The sequence below is a fragment of the Durio zibethinus genome, chromosome 22 (assembly GCF_047325235.1).
Source record: "Durio zibethinus cultivar Kanyao isolate XHJ-2024 chromosome 22, ASM4732523v1, whole genome shotgun sequence".
In the NCBI taxonomy this organism is placed as follows: domain Eukaryota; kingdom Viridiplantae; phylum Streptophyta; class Magnoliopsida; order Malvales; family Malvaceae; genus Durio; species Durio zibethinus.
Window position 1 is genome coordinate 2,376,399 of NC_143183.1, and position 9,908 is coordinate 2,386,306.

The 9,908-nt window shown below is 29.9% G+C and overlaps 1 protein-coding gene and 1 non-coding gene across 4 annotated transcripts; one reads left to right on the plus strand and one right to left on the minus strand.

Annotated features, from left to right (window-relative positions):
- The first annotated feature begins 2,215 nt into the window (after positions 1 to 2,215).
- Positions 2,216 to 2,356, plus strand: LOC149512472 (small nucleolar RNA snoR86). The gene has a single exon (XR_016332262.1). It is a non-coding gene; the product is annotated as a small nucleolar RNA snoR86 (small nucleolar RNA).
- Positions 2,357 to 5,454: 3,098 nt separating this feature from the next.
- On the minus strand, positions 5,455 to 8,758 carry LOC111307683 (stearoyl-[acyl-carrier-protein] 9-desaturase, chloroplastic-like). 3 transcript variants are annotated; one of them, XM_022905775.2, is made up of 3 exons: positions 8,465 to 8,758; positions 7,058 to 7,568; positions 5,455 to 6,233 (listed from the first exon to the last, which is right to left on the minus strand). In XM_022905775.2, the coding sequence occupies exons 1-3, from the start codon at positions 8,590 to 8,592 to the stop codon at positions 5,673 to 5,675; spliced, it is 1,200 nt and encodes a 399-aa protein (XP_022761510.2). In that variant the 5' UTR covers positions 8,593 to 8,758; the 3' UTR covers positions 5,455 to 5,672. The 3 variants fall into 3 exon arrangements, with proteins under 3 accessions (XP_022761510.2, XP_022761512.2, XP_089607770.1); XM_022905777.2 differs by lacking the exon at positions 8,465 to 8,758 and adding an exon at positions 7,754 to 7,912; XM_089751644.1 differs by lacking the exon at positions 8,465 to 8,758 and adding an exon at positions 7,664 to 7,686.
- Positions 8,759 to 9,908: the final 1,150 nt, after the last annotated feature.

Sequence of the window (9,908 nt, forward strand, 5' to 3'; positions counted from 1 at the left end):
TAAAATATGTTAAAATATAAAAATTTGATTAAACTTGCGAATTACTCAAATTGGATATAAGAATATTGAAACTTAACTGGATCGATAAGTCGAATTACTTGAGCTCGAGCTCAACTCGAGAATAACCAAATTGAATTCGAATTTTATTTAAGTCACACCTAAATAACTTATAAGTACTAAAGTATTATTTACACTTCTAATCCTTGCTTCGAGTGTTGATGCGAAGAGGATGATTACAGGTCACACGATTCAAGAGATTGGAATTAATGGTGCTTGTGATAATAAAGCAATAAAGATTCATGTGGGAATGTCCAAGGCGTGCATCAATGGGTTCCCTGAAGAAAAATAAATCTTAAGCAGATGCAGAAAGGAAAGAATGGCTTGGATTGTTTATACCGGAACATGGGCCGGAACAAGTTGAAGTGAAAGCTTAGAAGTTTAGAGCATCTAAACTACTGAAAGCTATTGCCTTGTAAGTACTAAAAATATATTCATTAGATGTGCATTTTTTGATATGCACTGAACTGCAATCTTTGATCATACGGTCATTACTGTAGGAATTTGATCAATCTAAAGATTCCTTTAGCACTTTTGGCTGTTGACCAATATTGTCGCTAGTGTTTAAACATAGTAGCAGAAAAGTTTCTATACTTGCTATTCTCAGCTAGCATGATCTGTACCTTGTATTGGACTCTGGGAAATAAAAATTTCTCCAATTATGTTAATTCTGTACTGTCATTCTGCATTTTCATGCTGTAAACATCGTGAAGTGCCTTTTCTTTCTATAACCTTCTTAGAATTAAGCTGTACTTTGTATATGCAGTCTCTGGTTAAGAGAGGAACCTAATGGAATATAAGGTTTTGTATGTCATTATCACCAATGTGATGATGCTATCTTTCTTATATTTTCTGTCTTAGGGTATGTTCTACATGGAAACCTTATTGTAAAAGTCCATTCAACCTTATCATCTCACCATAACCTTATCTTTGTAAGGTTTTGTGGTTTTGTTGCTTGGATAAGTTCTGTCATGGTAATGGTGGTGAAGGTGAAGGTGTAAATTGCCTGTGTTGTTATCAATGGATCGAGTAAACATCTTACTTGGATTGTAATAACACGTGTAAAACGACAAATTATTCGATTAATTTTAATTTAATATAATATTTATAAAATATTTTTTTAATATAAATTATATTTTAATTATATATAATATAATATTTTTATTAAATTAATATCTTAAATTAAATTCTTTTATAATAATTTTATTAATATAATACATATATATAAATATAAAATTAAATAAATAATAATATATGTATATATACTGAATTAGGTTAGAATTGATTTACTTGAAATTTAATCTTAACTTTATTTCAAAAATAAAAAATAAAAAAAATCTAATCCAACTTGATTAAAAATTTAATTTAAAAAAAAATTCCATCAAGTCAGATCGACGGATTTGAATATTATTGCTAACCCTTTGGACCATTAGACCCATCTTGAGCTAGTTACCAACTACAAGGCTGATTAGTTATCAACTGTTATCGGGTGCCCTCATCTACAGGTACAAGAAAATAAAGTTTCACAGCTTCATTTCTTCCAGTTACTTGATTGATCTTTATACAGTTTAAACATATGTAATTCTTTCTCTGTTTGAGTCGCTTTCTCTTTTAGATTTAAGTCGATATTTTAAAAATATGTAAAATTTAGTTAAATAATAAACATTTTTAATTAATTTATTTTTATTTGTAATTAATCGATTCAGTAATTTTCAAAATATCAATTAAAATGTATAAAAAACCTGAAAATTTTCAAATTTGAATATAATTATTTTATAATAAATACAATTTTACGATAAATAAGTGTATTGCAAAATAATGAAAAAAAAAAACTCAAAATATGTCGTTTATCTTAAATGGCGCAGCCCAGGGAACAATTCCATCCAGACCCAAGTCCAACAAAGCCACATCTATTTCAGAGCCCAAAAAGGGCAATTCCGCCATTTCAGATTAGTAATCGGATCTCAAGTTTTAGGGTTAGGATTTTGGTTCCTCAATTCCGAGACCTCTATATATTGGACCCTTTCCCTCGCCCAGTCTCTGCAATCTCACGCGGCTTCCTGGTCTTCGTCTTCTATTTTCAAGGTTTCTTTTTCTTTTTTATTTTTTTCAATTTTTTTTATATTCATTCCAATTATGTGAAAGAAGCCAATTTGCAGAGCAAAGGCGTCAACTTTTTTTTATGTTTGAAAACAATGGCGTGATTTGCATTGAAGGTTGGCCATAACAAGAAGCGATTCTCCGTGCCCATCAAATTTCTTTATCGTTTTGATCGTGGCCTCGAACAAGTCGCTACATCTTTTTTTACTAGCTTTTTATTTTGAATCAATTAATTTTATTCTTTAATTACGATTGCAAAAAAAAGTAAATTTGTTTATCTCAAATCTAAATAAGTTCATAACTTGTTTTGATGGAAATTATGGGAAATCTCTGGAGCAGTGTTCATAAAGCCTAAACGAAAAGGAATACTGTTATGAAAGACACTAAAAACTCCAATTTTGAATTATTAATGGTTAATTAAAACTTTTTATTTAAACCCAAACTTTGTTATTTGGTTTCTTTGTTGCTAATGCTAAAAAGTTTTGGAACAGTCCAAACTTCAGTTCTGTGTGTAAGGGTAGAGATGTTGTGGCAAAAAGTAACAATGTCTAATGTTTTATTGATTGTGGCATATTAAGCGTTCTTTCCTCATGTTTCATTGATGGTGGTTGGAATGATGATGAATGTAAAAACCTTGTGAAGAAAATGTAATTCCAATTAAATTAGCTGATAAACATTCTTAAAACAAACATATGTAGAAAAATATTGTCGCTGTATATATTATGGAACTTGACCATAGTATTGCTAAACTCTACAGCTAGGGGGTATCACCAAAATTGCCATTAGAAGATTATTAGCTTTAAAGCTCAAGAAAACTATAGAAGAAAAAGCTGAAGAATGAACTCGCACAAGGAAGACACTATGAAAAGAACACATCAGAAACTATAGTCGCCTCGAAAAGACTGTATGTACACTCCAACTAAAGCTACACAAATGACACACCCCACGAAACAATTCTTTCTCTTACAGATGGCACATTACATTGGAATTTAAAGAGAAGTTGCAGCTTTATCATGTTTCTCTCTAGCTCTGTTTTTTACTTGAATGAACAACACTTCGGAGGAGAGGGAAATTGATATTTCTTATTTGGACCTTTGGGCTTAGAGCAGCACTTCTCTATAAAAAATCCAACTAAATGGAATACTGGTTGCTTGCTTGAGCTTCTCTAGTTTTACGCCTATCAGCTGAAAGTCCATTTAGCTCCTTCACTTCCCATCTGTCCGCCAGAAACTCTAGTAGTCCTCTGTGGCAACAGCTGAGAAGTGGTCGAAGAGCCTGTAATCTTGATCAGCCATCATACATCAAGTGAACTGGCATGGAGATTTTCTTCCTCGTCATGTTGGCAAAGGCCATCACTGTTCCATCAGTTATATCTCAAAGAGCTTTTCAAAAAATTCTAGTATATGCTGTCTTATGGAGTTTTCATCTGAGGCAATGGTGTTTTTGTAGAGTGAAAATTAATCAAATGTCAATCATCCTCCTGAATTGCACTCCTGAATTTCTAAACAATTTAGTGAAATTCCATGATACAATGCAATGTGAAGATGCATTCATTTTCACAAGGTATTAATCCAAATTAGAAGAGGAAAAGAAAAAAAAAGGCATCCATGACAGTCTAGAACTGGTGCATGGGTTTCCTCAGCCCCTCCACACACAATGAAACACCACCAAATGACTAAAGAAAACAGAACTTAACAAACTGTGCCTCAGAAACCACAATATGCAGTAACCAAATGTCCAGAACTACATAAATTTTCTTTCTTTTTCAGTACATGAATATGTTTTGGCATGAATTAAAATTTGCAGGTAAGAAAATAATCAAATATCCTTGACCTATTAAAGACACTAGATTCACCAATTCTTCATAGCAATCAGGGGATGATCAAGGATATAAACCTTCAACATATTGGCTAAACTACTTATGACACCAACACCAAAACAGGTAAAAAAAAATGCTTGGAAAGAACATGATGCAAACAAAAGACAAAATAGAAAATTTGCAGACAGCTAATTTCCCCCAAAATTAATAAGGAAAATAAGTTTAGATAGACAAAATATTATATTACTTTTAAAAGACAGAAAAGAAGAAATAGCTTCTAATTAATGCAACCCAAAAAATAAATTCATGTACGGAAAAATAATTGAGAAAGTAACTAATATCCTAACCACCCTCAGCACCACCAAACTGAGAGACAAACAAAAAAACACTGTAAGCCTTAACATGATAGACTACAGTAAATACCAGATAATCATTAGCTAAGAAAATTTTATACGACAAGACTGATAGGAATAAGCTATTCTCAATTGTTTTATTTGAAGTTGTCAAAATTTAAATTTTGATCATTTAAATTAATAATTTAACATTTTATTAAAAAAAATATGACATCATGTATCATGATGTAAATGTATTTGATACATATTTGATACGAATATGTTTATGACATGAATATGTGTTCGGACACGCTTCTAACATGACAGATGATACATTTAGACACAACCCTGTTTGCATTTTCTTCACTCATCAATCTGCCTTTGCATTTTAGCGATTTATCAATTTGTCCACCATTCCAAGCCAAGCAATTGCACCATGCATTGCAAGAAAGAGTATTATTTGAAGAGTATTATCTTTTTTGTGTCCCTTTGTGATCTTTTCACCCAGTCAAGGATCTAAAATTGTTGTGAATCTCAAATATCTTGTGACTTACATGCAATTGTCCCATTTAATCACTCTTTACCAAAATTTGGGTTATTTTTATAATTAAATTAATTATTAATAATTAAATTTTACCAATAAACAATAATACATATATTTTTATTGTATTTATATTTACATTAAATATTTTTTTATAAAAAATACATAAAAAAATTTTTATTACCATATCCTACCATACCCATATCTTTATTTGTTTTAAAAATTATCCTATTACTATATTTATGCCATGTCATATCATTTTATGAACAGAGTGCATTGTTTAACAGCTATTTTCAGTTTCTTTAAGGGTGCTAAGTTTAAAATCTTAATTTATTTTTCCCACGGTAACTGTGGGTGGGTAAATTGATAGACTTATTAGTAAATTTGAAATTTTAAAATATCATATTGTAATATTGTAATATGATATGATTGCAAAATAAAAATAAAATACGAAATTGATAAGATTTAAAATTTTAATGATAATTATATATAAATTTAACAAAATCAAAAATATATATTTTATATTTTTATGTTAATATAAATTATGAATTATAATTTTTAATGTAAATATGTAAATCTTAATATTTTACATGATACGAATATATAAATAATTAAATTTATTTATGATAATAAGAATTCCATCTCCAACGATCACAAAGATATAGGAAAAGCAAAGTCCAAAATTAAATCATAAAGATCAATGGACCACAAAGATGCAGTTGATCATAGATAATCATGACCAAAAGAAAAATTATTTTAAAGGTGTTTATAATTTTTTTCCAATACATGCTTGTATAATTCATTTTAATCTATTTCTCAGACATTAGAGCTTCACTTTTCTATCAAAAATCCAACTGAATGGAATGCTGGGTGCTTGTTTGGCCCTTTCTTGAGCTCTCTCCTCCAACCTTCTAATTTTTGGAGGAAGTCCACAAACATAATCCTGAGCTTTACGCCCATCAGCTGAAAGTCCACACAGTTCCTTCACCTTCCATTTCTCCACCAACAACTCGAGAATATCAGCATAGTCCTTTGCAGTGTAAACCCCAAGCCTTTGTGCAACAGCTGAGAAGTGGTGGAAAAGGTTGTCGTCTAGGCCATCATAGATAAACTGTGCTGGCATTGTGATTTTCTTCCTCATCATGTCAGCAAAGGCTAGGATTGTTCCATCAGGATCAATCTCAAACAACTTTTCAACAATTCTAGTGTAGGCTGTCTCATGGCGCTTTTCATCTGAGGCAATTGTACCACAAATTTGAGCCAACTTAGTGTCCCCATGATCCTTGGCAAGTTTGGCTGTATTCCCATGGGAGATAAATGTTGCCCTCTCTTGGAATGATGTGTAGATGAATCCCAGATATGGATTATTCTCTGTACGAAAATCCTATAAATTTAAAAAGATTAATCAGTAGGGAAAGAAAAAGCACAGTTTAACACTGATTGTAAGTTGTAACTATACAACATGGCATCTTGCATTTATATTTATTTTGCTTGCATGTATACATACCATCTTCCTACAAAATGGTACCCGAGGAATTTTTTTTTTTTTAATGATAACTGATATTGTCAAAAATTGAATTTTGATCACTGAAATTTAAAGAATTTTTTAACGCAATTTAGTGAAATTTCAGAAGTGACATGTGAGAAGCATTAATTTTTCGAAAGGTATTAATCCAAAGAAGAAGATGAAAATTAGAGACAACAGGGAAGGGCGTATGCATGACTTTATAGAACTGTTTCATGGGTTATCTCAGCCCCTTCATACACAAAGAAAACCTAGAACTTAATAGATCGTGCCTTCCCTTTCTTTTAAAAAATTTTCTTATCTTTTTTTGTTATTATCAATATTTATTCAAACAAAGCATTAGAGACCCTAATATGCAGTCCTTTCCAGTGCTGGATCCAAGATTATTTTCAAGAATACTCACTTACAATATATACAAAAAATTATTAATGAATTGATTAATTTTATCGAAAACAATGTGTCCAAAGAAAAATTTGGAGGTGCTTAGAAAATATTTTCCTTCAAAATTTTTTATTTTTCAAATTTTGAGTATCCATGAACACATTACCTTGAAAAATGGATCGCCTTTGGTCCTTTCAAACAAACGCAAAGGATTTAACGAAGTTGTGCATGCAAAGTACCCATTTGAGGTTTCAAAATTAAACTATGAGAGGTGAGGAAAATTGTAGTAAACATCCTATTACCATTCCTGATCCAATCAAATACTGGATTGTCTTCTCAATTTGTCTCATGTCGACTCTACCAGACAAGTAGAGATACTTGTTAAGTAGATCACCATGCCTGTTTTCTTCAGCCGTCCATGCCCTTGTCCAAATTGCCCAGGAAGCAAGGCTAGCACATGTTTCATCACGAACTCCATCTAAAGAATTAAGAAATGATTGGTAAGTTGGAAGGGCTTCTTCTGTGATCATATCACCAACTAAAACAACAAAGTAATCATCAGGAATCTCCTTTGTCCTTTCCCTTAGTTCTTTGAATTGCTCATCAAATTCATCAGAGGATGTGGGATCTGGAAGAAAATCTTGGGGTTGCCAACATTTCTCAACTGGTTTGAGATGAATTAGAAGGTTGTTCTCAGCCCATTCCTCCAAGGATTTGAATATCTCAATCTTTTGTGGTGGCATCGTATGTTTGACCTCAACATGCACCTTCTGACGAGGCATGAAACGCTTTTTGTGATTCTCAACCTCATCTCTGGATTCAAGTAAACAAATTTAAGATTAAATTCCTTCACATAAAACAAAAAAAAAATAAAATTGAGAAAACCATTCCCAACACCACAAACTGACAGAAATCACAAACAGATAAAGAATTATTAGTGTTGCAATTGCCATGGATAATTCAGGTCAGTGATCTTTGCAGTTTAGAAAAACAATTACTTGCATGGGAAAAGTGTTCTTTGTCACGGCTCTTTGATAGGATGAAGTGTATAAATATATATATATATATATAGAGAGAGAGAGAGAAAGAGAGAAGCTGGGAAAACGGATGAACTGATTTGGGAAGCTGACAAATGTGGTTTGTTTTCAATCAAAACGTGGTGGGGTTTATTTGGTTGTTCCTGATTAGTGATTTTGTTGTAGAACTCAGTATTCATTGTGAAGGCATTGATTTGTCTGTAATTTGTGCCATGTCAAGTTTTGAAAGTAACTCAGTGATGTTGGAAGCTATAGCCCACAAACACAACTTCCCTAAAACTAAAGAAAAAGAAAAAAAAAAAAAAAAAAACTCGAGATAAATGATTTACAAGAACATAACAAGGGTTAATGTCTAAAATTAAAAGCTTAATATAATTTTTTAATTTTAAAAATCTCTGATATGATATTTAAATTATAAAATTTATAATTAATGTGATATACTTATTTCGAAGATAATTAATTTTAAATAATAATACATGATTAATAAATAATTTTTTAAACATCATATTTTAATAAATTTGTAATTTAAATATCATAATAAAAAATTTTAAAATTGAAAAACTTTAAACATTTCACTATAGTTAAAAAACGGTTGAAATATCAATCCAAGTAATATAGTTAAAAAAAATTAATAAAAAGCAAAAAAAATAAAAAAAGGAATTAGACAATAACTTGGTGCCCGAACAAGGAGCTTTGGAGGCCATGCAAAACTTGGAAGAGCTGAGGCGGGGCATTAATGGAAGAGCAAAAGAAGTGAATTTTTGAGACTGAAAAGTGATGGAATCGAATTTCAGAGACATTTTTTTTTCCTTTTTTTTTTTTTTTTTTGGTTGTTTGCTTATTTGGGTTTTTAGCAGCTAAAAAAAAAAGACACCACTGATAGAAAGAGCCAATAATTACATCATTTTTAATGCATTCTTTTTGGCAAGGAAGAAAAAAATGTTTATTTGGTGTAGGCAAGGCATGCTCCCAATGGTCAAGAACTCAAGATTATATAGTCATACGTGGAGTAGGTTTAGAGGTGTGTATAGGTTTGATAGAGTCGACTTCGGATTGAATTTATATTTTATATTAATAACCTATTTATTTATCAAAGTTCAATTCAATCTAATACTTCAAATTTTAAAATTTTTCCAAGATCAATCAAAATTGAAAAAATAAATTTCAAGTTAACCTATTAAATTTAATTTATATAATAAAAAAATTTTAAAATATTTTTTGAATAAAATATAAAAAATAAAAATTCACATATATATACTTATATAATATAATATTTTAATTATATATAATTTATTAGGTTGAGTTCTAGCTTTAATTCTTTCGTTTAAGATTTGGTTCGAAATTTAAATGGATTTAAAAATTATGTCTAAATTTATTTAATAAATTTTAATTTTTATCTAAATTCTTTTAAAACTTAAGTAAACTTTTAAATTTGTACTAATAATTCGACTCTTAAACACATCTAAATAAGTCAATATATTTCTCGTATACCATTTAATACTTAGAAATGATACACTATTGGTAATTGGTTAGACGTCATTTTAGGGTAGATAATGGCTACACATCAATTCATTTTAGGTTTGGTATCGTTTATTGAAATCAACTTAATACCCTATGATCAAAAATGTTAGTGTCGGATACGAGATGGATAAAACATTTTTAATTTTTAATTTTTATATTATATTTATTTTCATTTTAATATCAAATGAACATTTTAAATTTATTCATATCCCAATCATCTTAAATATTTAATGAGTATGAATTATTTTTATATTTATATATTTTTAATTATTTAGTTTTTTATTTTATATATTTATGTAATTTTTTTTATAAATGCATATTAGCATATATTTTTAAATATATATTAATTTTAATTAATTTAAAATAATAATTATATTATTTAATAAAAATTTTATTTACTATATATATACGTAAAGCATAGGTAGGATACGGATGCAAGGGATAGGCAAAGCAGATAAAGTTTGGCTTTTGCGATCATTAGGTAATCAAGTTTGGCGCATCATTAATTAAATTTGAATCTCCAACCAGTTTTTGAAGTTTGATGCTATTTTGCAGGTAGCGTGTCAAGTGAGGAGGTTGTGGTTAAGACGGCAAA

What these genes read in the sequence shown, in the direction of transcription:
- LOC111307683 (XM_022905775.2), bottom strand. Translation starts at nt 8,592, where the DNA reads ATGTCTCTGAAATTCGATTCCATCACTTTTCAGTCTCAAAAATTCACT. An exon ending in GCTCCTTGTTCGGGCACCAA is followed by an intron (nt 7,569 to 8,464) that starts GTTATTGTCTAA and finishes ACTTGAATCCAG; the next exon opens with AGATGAGGTTGAGAATCACA. An exon ending in ATTTGATTGGATCAGGAATG is followed by an intron (nt 6,234 to 7,057) that starts GTAATAGGATGT and finishes TTAAATTTATAG; the next exon opens with GATTTTCGTACAGAGAATAA.